The sequence below is a fragment of the Ranitomeya imitator genome, chromosome 2 (assembly GCF_032444005.1).
Source record: "Ranitomeya imitator isolate aRanImi1 chromosome 2, aRanImi1.pri, whole genome shotgun sequence".
NCBI lineage: Eukaryota > Metazoa > Chordata > Amphibia > Anura > Dendrobatidae > Ranitomeya > Ranitomeya imitator.
The window spans coordinates 633,986,245-634,011,322 of NC_091283.1; the positions used below are offsets into that span (position 1 = coordinate 633,986,245).

Sequence of the window (25,078 nt, forward strand, 5' to 3'; positions counted from 1 at the left end):
CAGGTAAGTTTATCATTAACTAGGATCCCCAAGTCCTTCTCCCTGTCAGATTTACCCAGTGGTTTCCCATTCAGTGTGTAATGGTGATATTGATTCCCTCTTCCCATGTGTATAACCTTACATTTATCATTGTTAAACCTCATCTGCCACCTTTCAGCCCAAGTTTCCAACTTATCCAGATCCATCTGTAGCAGAATACTATCTTCTCTTGTATTAACTGCTTTACATAGTTTTGTATCATCTGCAAATATCGATATTTTACTGTGTAAACCTTCTACCAGATCATTAATGAATATGTTGAAGAGAACAGGTCCCAATACTGACCCCTGCGGTACCCCACTGGTCACAGCGACCCAGTTAGAGACTATACCATTTATAACCACCCTCTGCTTTCTATCACTAAGCCAGTTACTAACCCATTTACACACATTTTCCCCCAGACCAAGCATTCTCATTTTGTGTACCAACCTCTTGTGCGGCACGGTATCAAACGCTTTGGAAAAATCGAGATCTACCACGTCCAATGACTCACCGTGGTCCAGTCTATAGCTTACCTCTTCATAAAAACTGATTAGATTGGTTTGACAGGAGCGATTTCTCATAAACCCATGCTGATATGGAGTTAAACAGTTATTCTCATTGAGATAATCCAGAATAACATTCCTCAGAAACCCTTCAAATATTTTACCAACAATAGAGGTTAGACTTACTGGCCTATAATTTCCAGGTTCACTGATAGAGCCCTTTTTGAATATTGGCACCACATTTGCTATGCGCCAATCCTGCGGAACAGACCCTGTCGCTATAGAGTCCCTAAAAATAAGAAATAATGGTTTATCTATTACATTACTTAGTTCTCTTAGTACTCGTGGGTGTATGCCATCCGGACCCGGAGATTTATCTATTTTAATCTTATTTAGCCGGTTTCGCACCTCTTCTTGGGTTAGATTGGTGACCCTTAATATAGGGTTTTCATTGTTTCTTGGGATTTCACCTAGCATTTCATTTTCCACCGTGAATACCGTGGAGAAGAAGGTGTTTAATATGTTAGCTTTTTCCTCGTCATCTACAACCATTCTTTCCTCACTATTTTTTAACCCCTTCCCGACCTTTGACGCCACGTAGGCGTCATGAAAGTCGGTGCCAATCCGACCCATGACGCCTAAGTGGCGTCATGGAAAGATCGCGTCCCTGCAGATCGGGTGAAAGGGTTAACTCCCATTTCACCCGATCTGCAGGGACAGGGGGAGTGGTAGTTTAGCCCAGGGGGGGTGGCTTCACCCCCTCGTGGCTACGATCGCTCTGATTGGCTGTTGAAAGTGAAACTGCCAATCAGAGCGATTTGTAATATTTCACCTATTATAACTGGTGAAATATTACAATCCAGCCATGGCCGATGCTGAAATATTATCGGCCATGGCTGGAAATACTAATGTGCCCCCACCCCACCCCACCCATCGCCCCCCCAGCCCCCCGATCTGGCCGGTACACTGCTCCGGCTCCCCTCCGTGCTCTTGTCCGCTCCCCCCGTGCTCCAATCACCCCCCCTGCACTCCGATCCACCCCCCCCCCGGTGCTCCGTTCCACCCTCCCCGTGCTCCATTCCAGCCCCCCCCCCGTGCTCCGTTCCACACCCCCGTGCTCCGATTCCCCCCCTCCCGCGCTCCGATTCCCCACCCCCGTGCTCCGATCCCTCCCCCGTGGTCCCCCCCCACCCCATCATACTTACCGATCCAGCCGGGGTCCCGTCCGTCTTCTCCCTGGGCGCCGCCATCTTCCAAAATGGCGGGCGCATGCGCAGATTCGTTCCAAAGTGCATTTTGATCACTGAGATAGATTATATCTCAGTGATCAAAATAAAAAAAATAATAAATGACCCCCCCCTTTGTCACCCCCATAGGTAGGGACAATAAAAAAATTTTTTTTTTCCACTAATGTTAGAATAGGGTTAAGGTTAGGGGTAGGGTTAGGGGTAGGGTTAGGGGTAGGGTTAGGGGTAGGGCTAGGGTTAGGGGTAGGGCTAGGGTTAGGGGTAGGGCTAGGGTTAGGGCTAGGGTTTCGGTATGTGCACATGTATTCTGGTCCTCTGCGGATATTTCCGCTGCGGATTTATGGCGGATTTACCGCGTTTTTTTCTGCGCATTTCACTGCGGTTTTACAACTGCGATTTTCTATTGGAGCAGTTGTAAAACCGCTGCGGAATCCGCACAAAGAAGTGACATGCTGCGGAATGTAAACCGCTGCGTTTCTGTGCAGTTTTTCCGCAGCGTGTGTACAGCGATTTTTGTTTCCCGTAGGTTTACATTGAACTGTAAACTCATGGGAAACTGCTGCGGATCCGCAGCGTTTTCCGGAGCGTGTGCACATACCTTTAGAATTAGGCTATGTGCACACTGTGCGGATTTGGCTGCGGATCTGCAGCGGATTGGCCGCTGCGGATTCGCAGCAGTATTCCATCAGGTTTACAGTACCATGTAAACATATGGAAACCAAATCCGCTGTGCCCATGGTGCGGAAAATACCGCACGGAAACGCTGCGTTGTATTTTCCGCAGCATGTCAATTCTTTGTGCGGATTCCACAGCGTTTTCCACCTGTTCCTCAATAGGAATCCGCAGGTGAAATCCGCACAAAAAACACTGGAAATCCGCGGAAAATCCGCAGGTAAAACGCAGTGCCTTTTACCCGCGGATTTTTCAAAAATGGTGCGGAAATATCTCACACGAATCCGCAACGTGGGCACATAGCCTTAGGGTTAGGGTTGGAATTAGGGTTGTGGTTAGGGTTGTGATTAGGGTTATGGCTACAGTTGGAATTAGGGTTGTGGTAAGGGGTGTGTTGGGGTTAGGGTTGTGGTTAGGGGTGTGTTGGGGTTCGGGTTGTGATAAGGGTTATGGCTACAGTTGGGATTAGGGTTAGGGGTGTGTTGGGGTTAGTGTTGGAGTTAGAATTGAGGGGTTACCACTGTTTAGGCACATCAGGGGTCTCCAAACGCAACATGGCGCCACCATTGATTCCAGCCAATCTCGTATTCAAAAAGTCAAATGGTGCTCCCTCACTTCCGAGCCCTGACGTGTGCCCAAACAGTGGTTTACCCCCACATATGGGGTACCAGCATACTCAGGACAAACTGCGCAACAATTACTGGGGTCCAATTTCTCCTGTTACCCTTGTGAATCTAAAAAAATGCTTGCTAAAACATAATTTTTGAGGAAAGAAAAATTATTTTTTATTTTCACGGCTCTGCGTTGTAAACGTCTGTGAAGCACTTGGGGGTTCAAAGTGCTCACCACATATCTAGATAAGTTCCTTGGGGGGTCTAGTTTCTAAAATGGGGTCACTTGTGGGGGTTTCTACTGTTTAGGCACACCAGGGGCTCTGCAAACGCAACGTGACACCCGCAGACCATTCCATCAAAGTCTGCATTTCAAAAGTCACTACTTCCCTTCTGAGCCCCGACGTGTGCCCAAACAGTGGTTTACCCCCACTCATGGGGTATCAGCGTACTCAGGAGAAACTGGACAACAACTTTTGGGGTCACATTTCTCCTGTTACCCTTGGGAAAATAAAAAATTGCAGGCTAAAAGATCATTTTTGAGAAAATAATTTTTTATTTTTTATTTTCATGGCTCTGCGTTATAAACTTCTGTGAAGCACTTGGGGGTTCAAAGTCCTCACCACACATCTAGATTAGTTCCTTTGGGGGTCTAGTTTCCAAAATGGTGTCATTTCTGGGGGATCTCCAATGTTTAGGCACACAGGGGCTCTCCAAACGTGACATGGTGTCCGCTAATGATTGGAGCGAATTTTCCATTTAAAAAGCCAAATGGCGTGCCTTCCCTTCCGAGCCCTGCCGTGCGCCCAAACAGTGGTTTACCCCCACATATGGGGTATCAGCGTACTCAGGACAAACTGGACAACAATATTTGGGGTCCAAATTCTCCTATTATCTTTGGCAAAATAGGAAATTCCAGGCTAAAAAATCATTTTTGAGGAAAGAAAAATTATTTTTTATTTTCATGGCTCTGCGTTATAAACTTCTGTGAAGCACCTGGGGGTTTAAAGTGCTCAATATGCATCTAGATAAGTTCCTTGGGGGGTCTAGTTTCCAAAATGGGGTCACTTGTGGGGGAGCTCCAATGCATAGGCACACAGGGGCTCTCCAAACGCGACATGGTGTCAGCTAACAATTGGAGCTAATTTTCCATTCAAAAAGTCAAATGGCGCGCCTTCCCTTCCGAGCCCTGCCGAGTGCCCAAACAGTGGTTTACCCCCACATGTGAAGTATCGGTGTACTCGGGAGAAATTGCCCAACAAATTTTATGATCCATTTTATCCTACTGCCCATGTGAAAATGAAAAAATTGAGGCGAAAAGATTTTTTTTGTGAAAAAAAAGTACTTTTTCATTTTTACGGATCAATTTGTGAAGCACCTGGGGGTTCAAAGTGCTCACTATGCATCTAGATAAGTTCCTTGGGGCGTCTAGTTTCCAAAATGGGGTCACTTGTGGGGGAGCTCCAATTTTTAGGCACACGGGGGCTCTCCAAACGTGACTTGGTGTCCGCTAAAGAGTGGAGCCAATTTTTAATTCAAAAAGTCAAATGGCGCTCCTTCCCTTCCAAGCCCTGCCGTGCGCCCAAACAGTGGTTTACCCCCACATATGAGGTATCAGCGTACTCAGGACAAATTGGACAACAACTTTCGTGGTTCAGTTTCTCCTTTTACCATTGGGAAAATAAAAAAATTGTTGCTAAAAGATAATTTTTGTGACTAAAAAGTTAAATGTTCATTTTTTCCTTCCATGTTGCTTCTGCTGCTGTGAAGCACCTGAAGGGTTAATAAACTTCTTGAATGTGGTTTTGAGTACCTTGAGGGGTGCAGTTTTTAGAATGGTGTCACTTTTGGGTATTTTCAGCCATATAGACCCCTCAAACTGACTTCAAATGTGAGGTGGTCCCTAAAAAAAATGGTTTTGTAAATTTCGTTGTAAAAATGACAAATCGCTGGTCAAATTTTAACCCTTATAACTTCCTAACAAAAAAAAAATTTGTTTCCAAAATTGTGCTGATGTAAAGTAAACATGTGGGAAATGTTATTTATTAACTATTTTGTGTCACATATCTCTCTGGTTTAACAGAATAAAAATTCAAAATGTGAAAATTGCGAAATTTTCAAAATTTTCGCCAAATTTCCGTTTTTATCACAAATAAACGCAGAATTTATTGACCTAAATTTACCACTAACATGAAGCCCAATATGTCACGAAAAAACAATCTCAGAACCGCTGGGATCCGTTGAAGCGTTCCTGAGTTATTACCTCATAAAGGGACACTGGTCAGAAATGCAAAAAACGGCAAGGTCTTTAAGGTCAAAATAGGCTGGGTCATGAAGGGGTTAAGGGGCCTACATTTTCAGTTTTTATTCTTTTACTATTGATATAGTTGAAGAACAGTTTGGGATTAGTTTTACTCTCCTTAGCAATGTGCTTCTCTGTTTCCTTTTTGGCAGCTTTAATTAGTTTTTTAGATAAAGTATTTTTCTCCCTATAGTTTTTTAGAGCTTCAATGGTGCCATCCTGCTTTAGTAGTGCAAATGCTTTCTTTTTACTGTTAATTGCCTGTCTTACTTCTTTGTTTAGCCACATTGGGTTTTTCCTATTTCTAGTCCTTTTATTTCCACAAGGTATAAACCGCTTACACTGCCTATTTAGGATGTTCTTAAACATTTCCCATTTATTATCTGTATTCTTATTTCTGAGGATATTGTCCCAGTCTACCAGATTAAGGGCATCTCTAAGCTGGTCAAACTTTGCCTTCCTAAAGTTCAGTATTTTTGTGACTCCCTGACAAGTCCCCCTAGTGAAAGACAGGTGAAACTGTACAATATTGTGGTCGCTATTTCCTAGATGCCCGACCACCTGCAGATTTGTTATTCTGTCAGGTCTATTAGATAGTATTAGGTCTAAAAGTGCTGCTCCTCTGGTTGGATTCTGCACCAATTGTGAAAGATAATTTTTCTTGGTTATTAGCAGAAACCTGTTGCCTTTATGGGTTTCACAGGTTTCTGTTTCCCAGTTAATATCCGGGTAGTTAAAGTCCCCCATAACCAGGACCTCATTATGGGTTGCAGCTTCATCTATCTGCTTTAGAAGTAGACTTTCCATGTTTTCTGCTATATTTGGGGGTTTGTAACAGACCCCAATGAGAATTTTGTTACCATTTTTCCCTCCATGAATTTCGACCCATATGGACTCGACATCCTCATTCCCTTCGCTAATATCCTCCCTTAAAGTGGACTTTAGACAAGACTTTACATAGAGACGTCACTGCTGTGCTCTGCTTTACGGCCGGCCATTTTCAGTTCATTTACCACCTGCGTCAGCGCTATTGAATGTTGTCATTATTTACTTAGTTTAATCACCAGCAGTGTTAGATAGCAATGAGCGTGCCGAGCGTTAGCTGGCTGGAAACACCTAATATAAGACATAATTTCAGTTGTTTCACACTTATTTGTTAAGTATATAATTCCCCGTGTGTTAATTCATAGTTTTGATGCCTTCAGTGTGAATGTACAATTTTCATAGTCATGAATATATAGAAAAATCTTTAAATGAGAAGGTGTGTCCAAACTTTTGGTCTGTACTGTATGTTCCCACAGTGCCAACCGTGAAGCATGGTGGGGGAAACATAATTTGAGGGTGTTTTTCTGTAGGGGGCAGGGTGAGTGCACTATATTGACGGAGGACGGATGGGGTCATGTATGGCAATATTTTGGACAATAATCTCTTCCCTCAGAGCATTGAAGACGGGTCATGGCTGCGTCTTCCACCACGACAATGACCAGGGCAGCTCAGCATTGGCTCTGTAAGAAGGATTGCAAGCTCCTGCAGTGACCTAGCCAGTCTCCAGACCTGAACCCAATAGAAAATCAATCTTTGGAGGGAGCTGAAAGTCAATGTTGCCCAGCGACAGCCCGAAACCTGGAAGAGCTGGAGATCTGTATGGAGGAGGGGGCCAATATCCCTGCTGCAGTGTGTGCAAACCTGGTCAGGAACTACAGGAAACGTCTGACCTCTGTAAATGCAAACAAAGGTTTCTGCACCAAATATTACGTTCTGTTTTTCTATTGTATCAAATACTTATTTTATGCAATAAAATACAAATTAATTATGCACCAATCATACAAAGTGATTTCCTGGATTGCATTTTTAGATTCTGTCTCTCACAGGAGAATTGTACCTACGATAAAAATTACAGACCTCTATATTCTTTGTAGGCGGGAAAACTTGCAAAATTGGCATCGTACCAAATACTTACTTTCCCCCCTATATATACCAAGATGGGGGTCATCTATATGAGACATATAGACGAGGATGGACCCAGAATGGGGGACATTACTAAATAATAGGGTGCAACTTCTTTGTCCTTAAAGGATTTACAAAGGCTCATACATCTGACCAACAAGCGGAGGTGTGGAGCAACAGGGGGCTCAATGCAGTCAAAGGGTAATCTCCAAACCCAGACTCCTCCATCAGACCCCGATAGAGAAGTGCTATCCGTCACTGCACAGGACACGTCTCCTCCAGAGTCCAGTGGTGGCAGATTTACACCACTACATCCAACGCTCGGCATTGTGCTTGGTGATGTACGGCTGCATGCAGCTGCTCGGCCATGAAGCTCCCGATGGGGGAGCAGTGTTTGTGCTGATACCAGAGGAGGTCTGGACTCTGTGGTTAAGGGGTCAGCATAGTGGTGGTAACTTTTCTGCTCCTCAGTACTCCATCCCCTGATCCGTACACTGAAGTACGAGGGGACAGATGTTATACCCCTCGGGGAGGGTAGCAAGGGGATTGTCACAATAATGTATAAAATGGAACAGGATTTTTCATTTTCCGTTAGCACACATGCTGGGGGCCCTGACCCCCCTTCTCTCTGTGCTTCTGCGTGTGTGTGTGTGTGTGTGTGTGTGTGTGTGTGTGTGTGTGTGTGTGTGTGTGTGTGTGTGTGTGTGTGTGTGTGTGTGTGTGGTGCGTGCGTGAAGAAGAGGTTTTACTGCGTCTAGCTGCAAATTCCAGGCTCTGGGCAACTTACTCATCCCTCCTCCCATCTAGCACCAGCTGAAACTGGTCTAGTCTCTCTCAAAATACATGAGGTTCTTTGTTCTATTATAGTGAGATATTGGGCCACCGATCTGGGCTAGAAAAATAAGGAGTACATATTGCTAACTTCCATCGGTAGATCTGTCAACCACTGTAAGCGCTAGCAGCTAAACACAACGAGTACAAAGTGCGGATTTCTCATGAACCGTGTGGAACAACTAGGAAGAATTTGGTATCATTAGAAAGCCAATTTTAATAGAAGATGAATGATGAGTGTGCTGTGATTCTGCCAGGTTCTCAAGCCAAGATATGAGAATTATAAGTATTGTTGGTAAAATCTGTAACTTTGAGGAGAGGGGAGGGTGAAGGTAAACCAGCCCCTTTAGGTATAAGTGACTGCACTTATCCCAGCCTTCATTCTTGCCTGGGAGCTTAATCCATGAAGACCTTTGGTCATGCACTGGGATACTTGGCTCAGCCTACCAGCATGGTTAGCCTGAAATGATCTGAGGACATGTAAGTGTTACTTTCTGTTTTAATCCCTGGTTTTTTTGTAATTGCTTTGTACATATTTTGTCTCATAGTGTAACATCTTTCTATATCTTTTATAAACACTGCCTAACCTTTTGGAGTAAACTATAAAACTACTAGTTTGTATTCTTCATGTTCTATGAGAATTGTTCACGTGCCTGAAGTAATTACGCTACTAATTTGGGTTGGCTCGAACCCTCTCTGTGAGAAATCTGAACTGGTGGCAGCGAAGTGTGTTCTGGGCTAGGTGGGTGAGCTGGCAGTGACGGAACAGGGTTTTATAAGCTATTGTCTGGCCGCGGCCTGAGCATTTATAATTCCCTCGCTGAACCGTGCCTGCTAGCCAGTCCGGCGACTAATTATCCCAGGTGTAGTTCCCTGACTGACCTAAGGGGGGCACCGGAGAGCTGCAAGTTCTGAAGCGGAACTGGAAAGCGGGATATACATAAATCCCTGCAGTTCGTGATATTATAGCAGCAGTTGGATAACCAAAATAAGCCCCTGCGGCAAATTGATAGGTCAATAGCCTTGTTTGGGTTTTCATCACATGTGATAGCCGTGTGCTGGCCAAAGGTCACCCACGATCCATGACCCATTGGTGTCGGCATTGTGGGAATCGTGACAGGGGAGGTTGTACCCGCGGGAAAGAATGTTGCACCCAGGGGGTGGGAGCGGGGGGCAGTGTGTTATTATTATTATTATTATTATTATACATTTTTATAGCGCCATTTATTCCATGGCGCTTTACATGTGAATACGGGGCAAATGGTGTGTTATGGAGGGGTGTTATGGAGGTTCAGACTTGGGGCACAATACTTTTCTCTTTATTGTGTGCTAGACAAAATCTCTTCACTACAACATGAAGTGCGAGGAGGCAGATGATGGAGCAGGATGGTGGGCTCATACACGGACCCCCGTCTCCCAGACCCTTTTTTGCACTTACCTTCCCCAAAATCTTTCTTCCATTCATGGCGGCCAGCGCAGCGGCTGCATCTCTATGTTCAAAAAACTCCACAAAACAGTAGGGATCATTGCTGGAGTTGGGCAGGACGGGGAACCCAACAGACGCAGCCACTCTCCTGCTCTCCGTCTGCTGTGGAAGAAGAAAGGTTATTCTGGTACTTGTGGTGCTTCACATAGTCTTAACGCTTTCATATCTAGAGTCCAGTATGGGGGTTCGCAGTACGGGGGTCTACATTACACAGCAGCTGATCAGTGAGGACTAGGACAAGCTCTGCAGTACAGCCCAGTATGGGGGTCCGCAGTACGGGGTCTACATTACACAGGAGCTGATCTGTGAAGACTAGGACAAGCTCTGCAGTACAGCCCAGTATGGGGGTCCGCAGAACGGGGGTCTACATTACACAGGAGCTGATCTGTGAAGACTAGGACAAGCTCTGCAGTACAGCCCAGTATGAGGGTCCGCAGTACGGGGGTCTACATTACACAGGAGCTGATCTGTGAGGACTAGGACAAGCTCTGCAGTACAGCCCAGTATGGGGGTCCGCAGAACGGCGGTCTACATTACACAGGAGCTGATCTGTGAAGACTAGGACAAGCTCTGCAGTACAGCCCAGTATGGGGGTCCGCAGAGCGGGGGTCTACATTACACAGGAGCTGATCTGTGAAGACTAGGACAAGCTCTGCAGTACAGCCCAGTATGAGGGTCCGCAGTACGGGGGTCTACATTACACAGGAGCTGATCTGTGAGGACTAGGACAAGCTCTGCAGTACAGCCCAGTATGGGGGTCCGCAGAACGGCGGTCTACATTACACAGGAGCTGATCTGTGAGGACTAGGACAAGCTCTGCAGTACAGCCCAGTATGGGGGTCCGCAGAACGGCGGTCTACATTACACAGGAGCTGATCTGTGAAGACTAGGACAAGCTCTGCAGTACAGCCCAGTATGGGGGTCCGCAGAGCGGGGGTCTACATTACACAGGAGCTGATCTGTGAAGACTAGGACAAGCTCTGCAGTACAGCCCAGTATGGGGGTCCGCAGAACGGGGGTCTACATTACACAGGAGCTGATCTGTGAAGACTAGGACAAGCTCTGCAGTACAGCCCAGTATGAGGGTCCGCAGTACGGGGGTCTACATTACACAGGAGCTGATCTGTGAGGACTAGGACAAGCTCTGCAGTACAGCCCAGTATGGGGGTCCGCAGAACGGCGGTCTACATTACACAGGAGCTGATCTGTGAAGACTAGGACAAGCTCTGCAGTACAGCCCAGTATGGGGGTCCGCAGAGCGGGGGTCTACATTACACAGGAGCTGATCTGTGAAGACTAGGACAAGCTCTGCAGTACAGCCCAGTATGAGGGTCCGCAGTACGGGGGTCTACATTACACAGGAGCTGATCTGTGAAGACTAGGACAAGCTCTGCAGTACAGCCCAGTATGAGGGTCCGCAGTACGGGGGTCTACATTACACAGGAGCTGATCTGTGAGGACTAGGACAAGCTCTGCAGTACAGCCCAGTATGGGGGTCCGCAGAACGGCGGTCTACATTACACAGGAGCTGATCTGTGAAGACTAGGACAAGCTCTGCAGTACAGCCCAGTATGGGGGTCCGCAGAGCGGGGGTCTACATTACACAGGAGCTGATCTGTGAAGACTAGGACAAGCTCTGCAGTACAGCCCAGTATGAGGGTCCGCAGTACGGGGGTCTACATTACACAGGAGCTGATCTGTGAGGACTAGGACAAGCTCTGCAGTACAGCCCAGTATGGGGGTCCGCAGAGCGGGGGTCTACATTACACAGGAGCTGATCTGTGAAGACTAGGACAAGCTCTGCAGTACAGCCCAGTATGAGGGTCCGCAGTACGGGGGTCTACATTACACAGGAGCTGATCTGTGAGGACTAGGACAAGCTCTGCAGTACAGCCCAGTATGGGGGTCCGCAGAGCAGACCTGGGCTGACCATGAAGGATACAACCAGAGCAGACATGGGCTGACCATTATGGACGTAACCAGAGCAGACCTGGGCTGACCATGATGGACACAACCAGAGCAGACCTGGGCTGATCATGAAGGAAACAACCAGAGCAGACCTGGGCTGACCATGAAGGAAACAACCAGAGCAGACCTGGGCTGATCATGAAGGAAACAACCAGAGCAGACTTGGGCTGACTGTGAAGGACACAACCAGAGCAGACCTGGACACAACCAGAGCAGACCTGAGCTGATTGTGAAGGATACAACCAGAGAAGACCTGGGCTAACCATGAAGGATACAACCAGAGCAGACCTGGGCTGATCATGAAGGATACAACCAGAGCAGACATGGGCTGATCATGAAGGATACAACCAGAGCAGACCTGGCCTGACTATGAAGGACACAACCAGAGAAGACCTTGGCTGATCATGAAGGACACAACCAGAGCAGACCTGGGATGACCATAAAGGATAAAACCAGAGCAGACCTGGGCTGACCATGAAGGACACAACCAGAGCAGACCTGGGATGACCATAAAGGATAAAACCAGAGCAGACTTGGGCTGATTGTGAAGGACACAACCAGAGCAGACCTGAGCTGACCGTGAAGGACACAACCAGAGCAGACCTGAGCTGACCGTGAAGGACACAACCAGAGCAGACCTGGCCTGACCATGAAGGATACAACCAGAGCAGATTTGGGCTGTCCATGAAGGACACAACCAGAGCAGACCTGGGCTGTCCATGAAGGACACAACCAGAGCAGACCTGGGCTGTCCATGAAGGACACAACCAGAGCAGACCTGGGCTGTCCATGAAGGACACAACCAGAGCAGACCTGGGCTGTCCATGGAGGACATGCTTGGCATGCTGCTGCTTGATATGCTGATGACTTGTCGCTGTCTGCTTTCTATATCATATGGGTCATCGCGTTCTTATACCAGGTCACATAGAACGTGCTGCTTATACCAGGATACAGCAGCTGTGTTACATGAACCATAAGCTCCTGTACTATGGTGAGAGCAGACAGCAGAGGGAACATACTAAATAACAGAAACATTTGGTGAGAGACGAAGGATCAAGGACTAATTCTGGCTTGTCTGACCTGACGGCCCCATACACGTTAGATTTGTCTCCGTAACCGGCCGCCGATCTGGTGGGAGCCATGTGGTGATTAGAGGAAATCGAGCAGAGAGAAACTGACCATTTTGCAGGGGTGAGAAGCCGCTGCCAGAGAGGTGTCCGGAGGGGTTCTCTCTTCTGCCCCATCGAGTACATAGACCTTTTTTCTGCCAAGGCACATTTGGATATTTCTACCATCCTTCGGGGGCCGTACAAACTCCACCCACAAAGCACATCCTGACTGGCACTGGTGTCAGGACGTAATCTTGCATTGCCTGCCCTTCAATATAGTGAACACTGTGCTGACAGAGCAAGAAGAAACTAATGAGCTGGTGGCAATCAAAATACAGCTCCCTGCCCAACAATGCGGTCCCCGAGAATCTGCCCGAAGGCCTGATAAAAGGTCATCGAGGGCCGTAAATGGCCCTGAGGTTCCCCACCCGTGACATAGACGCTCAAGGTAACACTAATGTGCATGAGGGAGTCGGAGAAAGCACTACAAGTGTCAGCCGCCAGGATAAGCAGGCACTGACACGGGGGCGCTGCACACCGACTGACACTGCAGCCGGGGGCTTACATTACTGGCCAGAACCTACCTCAGTGATCATCTTACAGCTTTTACAAGGTCCAATCTGACTGAATAATTGCAGGATAAGAACTTCAGTGACGTCTCTGGAGAGATTCCCCACATACCTGCAGGAGAGAGAAAAAACACTCAGGACAGCAGCAGACCCCCGGCACAAAGAGGGGACCCCCGGCACAAAGAGGGGACCCCCGGCACCAAGAGGGGACCCCCGGCACCAAGAGGGGACCCCCGGCACCAAGAGGGGACCCCCGGCACCAAGAGGGGACCCCCGGCACCAAGAGGGGACCCCCGGCACCAAGAGGGGACCCCCGGCACCAAGAGGGGACCCCCGGCACCAAGAGGGGACCGGAACGCCGCCACTTCCCACTGTCACTCACGCGTCACCTGAGCCTATAGTGCTGGAGCCCATCCCCAGTGACAGGAGGAGCCGACACAGGGGCCCATCCCCAGTGACAGGAGGAGCCGACACAGGGGCCCATCCCCAGTGACAGGAGGAGCCGACACAGGGGCCCATCCCCAGTGACAGGAGGAGCCGACACAGGGGCCCATCCCCAGTGACAGGAGGAGCCGACACAGGGGCCCATCCCCAGTGACAGGAGGAGCCGACACAGGGGCCCATCCCCAGTGACAGGAGGAGCCGACACAGGGGCCCATCCCCAGTGACAGGAGGAGCCGACACAGGGGCCCATCCCCAGTGACAGGAGGAGCCGACACAGGGGCCCATCCCCAGTGACAGGAGGAGCCGACACAGGGGCCCATCCCCAGTGAAAGGAGGAGCCGACACAGGGGCCCATCCCCAGTGACAGGAGGAGCCGACACAGGGGCCCATCCCCAGTGACAGGAGGAGCCGACACAGGGGCCCATCCCCAGTGACAGGAGGAGCCGACACAGGGGCCCATCCCCAGTGACAGGAGGAGCCGACACAGGGGCCCATCCCCAGTGACAGGAGGAGCCGACACAGGGGCCCATCCCCAGTGACAGGAGGAGCCGACACAGGGGCCCATCCCCAGTGACAGGAGGAGCCGACACAGGGGCCCATCCCCAGTGACAGGAGGAGCCGACACAGGGGCCCATCCCCAGTGACAGGAGGAGCCGACACAGGGGCCCATCCCCAGTGACAGGAGGAGCCGACACAGGGGCCCATCCCCAGTGACAGGAGGAGCCGACACAGGGGCCCATCCCCAGTGACAGGAGGAGCCGACACAGGGGCCCATCCCCAGTGACAGGAGGAGCCGACACAGGTGCCCATCCCCAGTGACAGGAGGAGCCGACACAGGGGCCCATCCCCAGTGACAGGAGGAGCCGACACAGGGGCCCATCCCCAGTGACAGGAGGAGCCGACACAGGGGCCCATCCCCAGTGACAGGAGGAGCCGACACAGGGGCCCATCCCCAGTGACAGGAGGAGCCGGCACAGGGGCCCATCCCCAGTGACAGGAGGAGCCGGCACAGGGGCCCATCCCCAGTGACAGGAGGAGCCGGCACAGGGGCCCATCCCCAGTGACAGGAGGAGCCGGCACAGGGGCCCATCCCCAGTGACAGGAGGAGCCGGCACAGGGGCCCATCCCCAGTGACAGGAGGAGCCGGCACAGGGGCCCATCCCCAGTGACAGGAGGAGCCGGCACAGGGGCCCATCCCCAGTGACAGGAGGAGCCGGCACAGGGGCCCATCCCCAGTGACAGGAGGAGCCGGCACAGGGGCCCATCCCCAGTGACAGGAGGGGCCGACACAGGGGCCCATCCCCAGTGACAGGAGGAGCAGACACATCCCCAGTGACAGGAGGAGCAGACACATCCCCAGTGACAGGAGGAGCAGACACATCCCCAGTGACAGGAGGAGCAGACACATCCCCAGTGACAGGAGGAGCAGACACATCCCCAGTGACAGGAGGAGCAGACACATCCCCAGTGACAGGAGGAGCAGACACATCCCCAGTGACAGGAGGAGCTGACACATCCCCAGTGACAGGAGGAGCTGACACATCCCCAGTGACAGGAGGAGCTGACACCCCACAGGCCGCCAGCTGCCTCACACTCACAGGGTCCGCGGTTGACCGTCATCGTCCATGGCTCCTCCGGGCTCCCGCCTACGTTGTATGAGAAGTTTCCGCAGAGAGGAGGCGTCCGGGAGAAGGACCCGGCTGTACCGTGGGCGACAGAGACCCCGCAACCCTCCGTCGGGCGCCGAGCAAAATGGCGTCAGCCACCAGCGACTAGTCAGAAAGAAGCGGCGGACTGCGCAGGCGCCAGCCCCGCCCACTGCACTTCCTCCACTTTACGTCCGAGTCCTCGCGCTATCTTCCGCCTCACCGGAGCCTCCACTGTACACAGCTCATTACTGAGGAGACCGGAGACGCGGCCTCACCGGAGCCTCCACTGTACACAGCTCAGTACTGAGGAGACCGGAGACGCGGCCTCACCGGAGCCTCCACTGTACACAGCTCAGTACTGAGGAGACCGGAGACGCGGCCTCACCGGAGCCTCCACTGTACACGGCTCAGTACTGAGGAGACCGGAGACGTGGCCTCACCGGAGCCTCCACTGTACACGGCTCAGTACTGAGGAGACCGGAGACGCGGCCTCACCGGAGCCTCCACTGTACACGGCTCATTACTGAGGAGACCGGAGACGCGGCCTCACCGGAGCCTCCACTGTACACAGCTCATTACTGAGGAGACCGGAGACGCGGCCTCACCGGAGCCTCCACTGTACACGGCTCATTACTGAGGAGACCGGAGACGCGGCCTCACCGGAGCCTCCACTGTACACGGCTCATTACTGAGGAGACCGGAGACGCGGCCTCACCGGAGCCTCCACTGTACACAGCTCAGTACTGAGGAGACCGGAGACGCGGCCTCACCGGAGCCTCCACTGTACACGGCTCATTACTGAGGAGACCGGAGACGCGGCCTCACCGGAGCCTCCACTGTACACAGCTCATTACTGAGGAGACCGGAGACGCGGCCTCACCGGAGCCTCCACTGTACACAGCTCAGTACTGAGGAGACCGGAGACGTGGCCTCACCGGAGCCTCCACTGTACACAGCTCAGTACTGAGGAGACCGGAGACGCGGCCTCACCGGAGCCTCCACTGTACACAGCTCAGTACTGAGGAGACCGGAGACGCGGCCTCACCGGAGCCTCCACTGTACACGGCTCATTACTGAGGAGACCGGAGACGCGGCCTCACCGGAGCCTCCACTGTACACAGCTCATTACTGAGGAGACCGGAGACGCGGCCTCACCGGAGCCTCCACTGTACACAGCTCATTACTGAGGAGACCGGAGACGCGGCCTCACCGGAGCCTCCACTGTACACGGCTCAGTACTGAAGAGACCGGAGACGCGGCCTCACCGGAGCCTCCACTGTACACGGCTCATTACTGAGGAGACCGGAGACGTAGCCTCACCGGAGCCTCCACTGTACACAGCTCATTACTGAGGAGACCGGAGACGTGGCCTCACCGGAGCCTCCACTGTACACAGCTCATTACTGAGGAGACCGGAGACGTGGCCTCACCGGAGCCTCCACTGTACACAGCTCAGTACTGAAGAGACCGGAGACGCGGCCTCACCGGAGCCTCCACTGTACACGGCTCATTACTGAGGAGACCGGAGACGTAGCCTCACCGGAGCCTCCACTGTACACAGCTCATTACTGAGGAGACCGGAGACGTGGCCTCACCGGAGCCTCCACTGTACACAGCTCATTACTGAGGAGACCGGAGACGCGGCCTCACCGGAGCCTCCACTGTACACAGCTCATTACTGAGGAGACCGGAGACGTGGCCTCACCGGAGCCTCCACTGTACACAGCTCAGTACTGAGGAGACCGGAGACGCGGCCTCACCGGAGCCTCCACTGTACACAGCTCAGTACTGAGGAGACCGGAGACGCGGCCTCACCGGAGCCTCCACTGTACACAGCTCATTACTGAGGAGACCGGAGACGCGGCCTCACCGGAGCCTCCACTGTACACGGCTCAGTACTGAGGAGACCGGAGACGCGGCCTCACCGGAGCCTCCACTGTACACAGCTCAGTACTGAGGAGACCGGAGACGTGGCCTCACCGGAGCCTCCACTGTACACAGCTCATTACTGAGGAGACCGGAGACGCGGCCTCACCGGAGCCTCCACTGTACACAGCTCAGTACTGAGGAGACCGGAGACGCGGCCTCACCGGAGCCTCCACTGTACACAGCTCATTACTGAGGAGACCGGAGACGCGGCCTCACCGGAGCCTCCACTGTACACAGCTCATTACTGAGGAGACCGGAGACGTGGCCTCACCGGAGCCTCCACTGTACACGGCTCAGTACTGAGGAGACTGGAGACGCGGCCTCACCGGAGCCTCCACTGTACACAGCTCATTACTGAGGAGACCGGAGACGCGGCCTCACCGGAGCCTCCACTGTACACAGCTCAGTACTGAGGAGACCGGAGACGTGGCCTCACCGGAGCCTCCACTGTACACAGCTCATTACTGAGGAGACCGGAGACGCGGCCTCACCGGAGCCTCCACTGTACACAGCTCATTACTGAGGAGACCGGAGACGCGGCCTCACCGGAGCCTCCACTGTACACAGCTCAGTACTGAGGAGACCGGAGACGTGGCCTCACCGGAGCCTCCACTGTACACAGCTCATTACTGAGGAGACTGGAGACGCGGCCTCACCGGAGCCTCCACTGTACACAGCTCATTACTGAGGAGACCGGAGAGGCGGCCTCACCGGAGCCTCCACTGTACACAGCTCAGTACTGAGGAGACCGGAGACGCGGCCTCACCGGAGCCTCCACTGTACACGGCTCATTACTGAGGAGACTGGAGACGCGGCCTCACCGGAGCCTCCACTGTACACAGCTCGGTACTGAGGAGACCGGAGACGTGGCCTCACCGGAGCCTCCACTGTACACAGCTCATTACTGAGGAGACCGGAGACGCGGCCTCACCGGAGCCTCCACTGTACACAGCCACTGTACACAGCTCATTACTGAGGAGACCGGAGACGCGGCCTCACCGGAGCCTCCACTGTACACAGCTCGGTACTGAGGAGACCGGAGACGCGGCCTCACCGGAGCCTCCACTGTACACAGCTCGGTACTGAGGAGACCGGAGACGCGGCCTCACCGGAGCCTCCACTGTACACGGCTCAGTACTGAGGAGACCGGAGACGCGGCCTCACCGGAGCCTCCACTGTACACGGCTCATTACTGAGGAGACCGGAGACGCGGCCTCACCGGAGCCTCCACTGTACACGGCTCAGTACTGAGGAGACGCGGCCTCACCGGAGCCTCCACTGTACACGGCTCAGTACTGAGGAGACCGGAGACGTGGCCTCACCGGAGCCTCCACTGTACACAGCTCATTACTGAGGAGACCGGAGACGTGGCCTCACCGGAGCCTCCACTGTACACGGCTCATTACTGAGGAGACCGGAGACGCGGCCTCACCGGAGCCTCCACTGTACACAGCTCATTACTGAGGAGACCGGAGACGTGGCCTCACCGGAGCCTCCACTGTACACAGCTCAGTACTGAGGAGACCGGAGACGCGGCCTCACCGGAGCCTCCACTGTACACAGCTCAGTACTGAGGAGACCGGAGACGTGGCCTCACCGGAGCCTCCACTGTACACAGCTCATTACTGAGGAGACCGGAGACGTGGCCTCACCGGAGCCTCCACTGTACACGGCTCAGTACTGAGGAGACTGGAGACGCGGCCTCACCGGAGCCTCCACTGTACACAGCTCATTACTGAGGAGACTGGAGACGTGGCCTCACCGGAGCCTCCACTGTACACGGCTCAGTACTGAGGAGACCGGAGACGTGGCCTCACCGGAGCCTCCACTGTACACAGCTCATTACTGAGGAGACTGGAGACGTGGCCTCACCGGAGCCTCCACTGTACACAGCTCATTACTGAGGAGACCGGAGACGTGGCCTCACCGGAGCCTCCACTGTACACAGCTCATTACTGAGGAGACCGGAGACGCGGCCTCACCGGAGCCTCCACTGTACACAGCTCATTACTGAGGAGACCGGAGACGCGGCCTCACCGGAGCCTCCACTGTACACAGCCACTGTACACAGCTCATTACTGAGGAGACCGGAGACGCGGCCTCACCGGAGCCTCCACTGTACACAGCTCGGTACTGAGGAGACCGGAGACGCGGCCTCACCGGAGCCTCCACTGTACACAGCTCGGTACTAAGGAGACCGGAGACGCGGCCTCACCGGAGCCTCCACTGTACACAGCTCGGTACTGAGGAGACCGGAGACGCGGCCTCACCGGAGCCTCCACTGTACACGGCTCAGTACTGAGGAGACCGGAGACGCGGCCTCACCGGAGCCTCCACTGTACACGGCTCATTACTGAGGAGACCGGAGACGCGGCCTCACCGGAGCCTCCACTGTACACAGCCACTGTACACAGCTCATTACTGAGGAGACCGGAGACGCGGCCTCACCGGAGCCTCCACTGTACACAGCTCGGTACTGAGGAGACCGGAGACGCGGCCTCACCGGAGCCTCCACTGTACACAGCTCGGTACTAAGGAGACCGGAGACGCGGCCTCACCGGAGCCTCCACTGTACACAGCTCGGTACTGAGGAGACCGGAGACGCGGCCTCACCGGAGCCTCCACTGTACACGGCTCAGTACTGAGGAGACCGGAGACGCGGCCTCACCGGAGCCTCCACTGTACACGGCTCATTACTGAGGAGACCGGAGACGCGGCCTCACCGGAGCCTCCACTGTACACGGCTCAGTACTGAGGAGACGCGGCCTCACCGGAGCCTCCACTGTACACGGCTCAGTACTGAGGAGACCGGAGACGCGGCCTCACCGGAGCCTCCACTGTACACAGCTCAGTACTGAGGAGACCGGAGACGTGGCCTCACCGGAGCCTCCACTGCACACGGCTCAGTACTGAGGAGACCGGAGACGCGGCCTCACCGGAGCCTCCACTGTACACAGCTCAGTACTGAGGAGACCGGAGACGCGGCCTCACCGGAGCCTCCACTGTACACGGCTCATTACTGAGGAGACCGGAGACGCGGCCTCACCGGAGCCTCCACTGTACACAGCTCATTACTGAGGAGACCGGAGACGCGGCCTCACCGGAGCCTCCACTGTACATGGCTCATTACTGAGGAGACTGGAGACGCGGCCTCACCGGAGCCTCCACTGTACACAGCTCAGTACTGAGGAGACCGGAGACGCGGCCTCACCGGAGCCTCCACTGTACACAGCTCAGTACTGAGGAGACCGGAGACGTGGCCTCACCGGAGCCTCCACTGTACACGGCTCATTACTGAGGAGACCGGAGAAGTGGCCTCACCGGAGCCTCCACTGTACACAGCTCATTACTGAGGAGACCGGAGACGTGGCCTCACCGGAGCCTCCACTGTACACAGCTCAGTACTGAGGAGACTGGAGACGTGGCCTCACCGGAGCCTCCACTGTACACAGCTCAGTACTGAGGAGACCGGAGACGCGGCCTCACCGGAGCCTCCACTGTACACGGCTCAGTACTGAGGAGACCGGAGACGCGGCCTCACCGGAGCCTCCACTGTACACAGCTCAGTACTGAGGAGACCGGAGACGTGGCCTCACCGGAGCCTCCACTGTACACAGCTCAGTACTGAGGAGACCGGAGACGCGGCCTCACCGGAGCCTCCACTGTACACAGCTCAGTACTGAGAAGACCGGAGACGTGGCCTCACCGGAGCCTCCACTGTACACAGCTCATTACTGAGGAGACCGGAGACGCGGCCTCACCGGAGCCTCCACTGTACACGGCTCAGTACTGAGGAGACCGGAGACACGGCCTCACCGGAGCCTCCACTGTACACAGCTCATTACTGAGGAGACCGGAGACGCGGCCTCACCGGAGCCTCCACTGTACACAGCTCAGTACTGAGGAGACCGGAGACGCGGCCTCACCGGAGCCTCCACTGTACACAGCTCAGTACTGAGGAGACCGGAGACGCGGCCTCACCGGAGCCTCCACTGTACACAGCTCAGTACTGAGGAGACCGGAGACGCGGCCTCACCGGAGCCTCCACTGTACACAGCTCAGTACTGAGGAGACCGGAGACGTGGCCTCACCGGAGCCTCCACTGTACACAGCTCATTACTGAGGAGACCGGAGACGCGGCCTCACCGGAGCCTCCACTGTACACAGCTCAGTACTGAGGAGACCGGAGACGTGGCCTCACCGGAGCCTCCACTGTACACAGCTCATTACTGAGGAGACCGGAGACGCGGCCTCACCGGAGCCTCCACTGTACACGGCTCAGTACTGAGGAGACCGGAGACACGGCCTCACCGGAGCCTCCACTGTACACAGCTCATTACTGAGGAGACCGGAGACGCGGCCTCACCGGAGCCTCCACTGTACACAGCTCAGTACTGAGGAGACCGGAGACGCGGCCTCACCGGAGCCTCCACTGTACACAGCTCAGTACTGAGGAGACCGGAGACGCGGCCTCACCGGAGCCTCCACTGTACACAGCTCAGTACTGAGGAGACCGGAGACGTGGCCTCACCGGAGCCTCCACTGTACACGGCTCATTACTGAGGAGACCGGAGACGCGGCCTCACCGGAGCCTCCACTGTACACGGCTCAGTACTGAGGAGACCGGAGACGCGGCCTCACCGGAGCCTCCACTGTACACAGCTCAGTACTGAGGAGACCGGAGACGCGGCCTCACCGGAGCCTCCACTGTACACAGCTCATTACTGAGGAGACTGGAGACGTGGCCTCACCGGAGCCTCCACTGTACACGGCTCAGTACTGAGGAGACCGGAGACGCGGCCTCACCGGAGCCTCCACTGTACACGGCTCAGTACTGAGGAGACAGGAGACGCGGCCTCACCGGAGCCTCCACTGTACACAGCTCATTACTGAGGAGACCGGAGACGCGGCCTCACCGGAGCCTCCACTGTACACAGCTCAGTACTGAGGAGACCGGAGACGTGGCCTCACCGGAGCCTCCACTGTACACAGCTCTTTACTGAGGAGACCGGAGACGCGGCCTCACCGGAGCCTCCACTGTACACAGCTCAGTACTGAGGAGACCGGAGACGCGGCCTCACCGGAGCCTCCACTGTACACAGCTCAGTACTGAGGAGACCGGAGACGCGGCCTCACCGGAGCCTCCACTGTACACGGCTCAGTACTGAGGAGACTGGAGACGCGGCCTCACCGGAGCCTCCACTGTACACGGCTCATTACTGAGGAGACCGGAGACGCGGCCTCACCGGAGCCTCCACTGTACACAGCTCAGTACTGAGGAGACCGGAGACGTGGCCTCACCGGAGCCTCCACTGTACACAGCTCTTTACTGAGGAGACCGGAGACGTGGCCTCACCGGAGCCTCCACTGTACACAGCTCAGTACTGAGGAGACCGGAGACGCGGCCTCACCGGAGCCTCCACTGTACACAGCTCAGTACTGAGGAGACCGGAGACGCGGCCTCACCGGAGCCTCCACTGTACACGGCTCAGTACTGAGGAGACCGGAGACGCGGCCTCACCGGAGCCTCCACTGTACACGGCTCAGTACTGAGGAGACCGGAGACGCGGCCTCACCGGAGCCTCCACTGTACACAGCTCAGTACTGAGGAGACCGGAGACGCGGCCTCACCGGAGCCTCCACTGTACACAGCTCAGTACTGAGGAGACCGGAGACGCGGCCTCACCGGAGCCTCCACTGTACACAGCTCACTACTGAGGAGACTGGAGACGCGGCCTCACCGGAGCCTCCACTGTACACAGCTCAGTACTGAGGAGACCGGAGACGTGGCCTCACCGGAGCCTCCACTGTACACAGCTCAGTACTGAGGAGACCGGAGACGTGGCCTCACCGGAGCCTCCACTGTACACAGCTCAGTACTGAGGAGACCGGAGACGCGGCCTCACCGGAGCCTCCACTGTACACAGCTCATTACTGAGGAGACCGGAGACGTGGCCTCACCGGAGCCTCCACTGTACACAGCTCATTACTGAGGAGACCGGAGACGTGGCCTCACCGGAGCCTCCACTGTACACAGCTCAGTACTGAGGAGACCGGAGACGCGGCCTCACCGGAGCCTCCACTGTACACAGCTCATTACTGAGGAGACCGGAGACGTGGCCTCACCGGAGCCTCCACTGTACACAGCTCAGTACTGAGGAGACCGGAGACGCGGCCTCACCGGAGCCTCCACTGTACACAGCTCAGTACTGAGGAGACCGGAGACGCGGCCTCACCGGAGCCTCCACTGTACACAGCTCATTACTGAGGAGACCGGAGACGCAGCCTCACCGGAGCCTCCACTGTACACAGCTCATTACTGAGGAGACCGGAGACGTGGCCTCACCGGAGCCTCCACTGTACACAGCTCAGTACTGAGGAGACCGGAGACGCGGCCTCACCGGAGCCTCCACTGTACACAGCTCAGTACTGAGGAGACCGGAGACGTGGCCTCACCGGAGCCTCCACTGTACACAGCTCAGTACTGAGGAGACCGGAGACGTGGCCTCACCGGAGCCTCCACTGTACACGGCTCAGTACTGAGGAGACCGGAGACGCGGCCTTACCGGAGCCTCCACTGTACACAGCTCAGTACTGAGGAGACCGGAGACGTGGCCTCACCGGAGCCTCCACTGTACACAGCTCATTACTGAGGAGACCGGAGACGCGGCCTCACCGGAGCCTCCACTGTACACAGCTCAGTACTGAGGAGACCGGAGACGCGGCCTCACCGGAGCCTCCACTGTACACAGCTCATTACTGAGGAGACCGGAGACGCGGCCTCACCGGAGCCTCCACTGTACACAGCTCATTACTGAGGAGACCGGAGACGTGGCCTCACCGGAGCCTCCACTGTACACGGCTCAGTACTGAGGAGACTGGAGACGCGGCCTCACCGGAGCCTCCACTGTACACAGCTCATTACTGAGGAGACCGGAGACGCGGCCTCACCGGAGCCTCCACTGTACACAGCTCAGTACTGAGGAGACCGGAGACGTGGCCTCACCGGAGCCTCCACTGTACACAGCTCATTACTGAGGAGACCGGAGACGCGGCCTCACCGGAGCCTCCACTGTACACAGCTCATTACTGAGGAGACCGGAGACGCGGCCTCACCGGAGCCTCCACTGTACACAGCTCAGTACTGAGGAGACCGGAGACGTGGCCTCACCGGAGCCTCCACTGTACACAGCTCATTACTGAGGAGACTGGAGACGCGGCCTCACCGGAGCCTCCACTGTACACAGCTCATTACTGAGGAGACCGGAGAGGCGGCCTCACCGGAGCCTCCACTGTACACAGCTCAGTACTGAGGAGACCGGAGACGCGGCCTCACCGGAGCCTCCACTGTACACGGCTCATTACTGAGGAGACTGGAGACGCGGCCTCACCGGAGCCTCCACTGTACACAGCTCGGTACTGAGGAGACCGGAGACGTGGCCTCACCGGAGCCTCCACTGTACACAGCTCATTACTGAGGAGACCGGAGACGCGGCCTCACCGGAGCCTCCACTGTACACAGCCACTGTACACAGCTCATTACTGAGGAGACCGGAGACGCGGCCTCACCGGAGCCTCCACTGTACACAGCTCGGTACTGAGGAGACCGGAGACGCGGCCTCACCGGAGCCTCCACTGTACACAGCTCGGTACTGAGGAGACCGGAGACGCGGCCTCACCGGAGCCTCCACTGTACACGGCTCAGTACTGAGGAGACCGGAGACGCGGCCTCACCGGAGCCTCCACTGTACACGGCTCATTACTGAGGAGACCGGAGACGCGGCCTCACC

At 54.7% G+C, this 25,078-nt stretch overlaps 1 protein-coding gene across 3 annotated transcripts in view; it reads right to left on the reverse strand.

Moving 5' to 3' along the window:
• Positions 1-15,505, reverse strand: part of TIAL1 (TIA1 cytotoxic granule associated RNA binding protein like 1) — a 39,206-nt gene extending 23,701 nt beyond the window's left edge. For 2 of the 3 annotated variants that reach the window (XM_069752652.1, XM_069752650.1), the window contains exons 1-3: positions 15,309-15,505; positions 13,282-13,378; positions 9,573-9,722 (exon numbers count right to left, since the gene is read on the reverse strand). In XM_069752652.1, coding sequence (XP_069608753.1) covers positions 9,573-9,722; positions 13,282-13,378; positions 15,309-15,337 — 276 coding nt within the window. In that variant the 5' untranslated portion in view covers positions 15,338-15,505. The remainder of the gene's footprint in view (positions 1-9,572; positions 9,723-13,281; positions 13,379-15,308) is intronic. The other variant, XM_069752651.1, reaches the window with a different exon arrangement.
• Between the last annotated feature and the right edge of the window lie 9,573 nt (positions 15,506-25,078).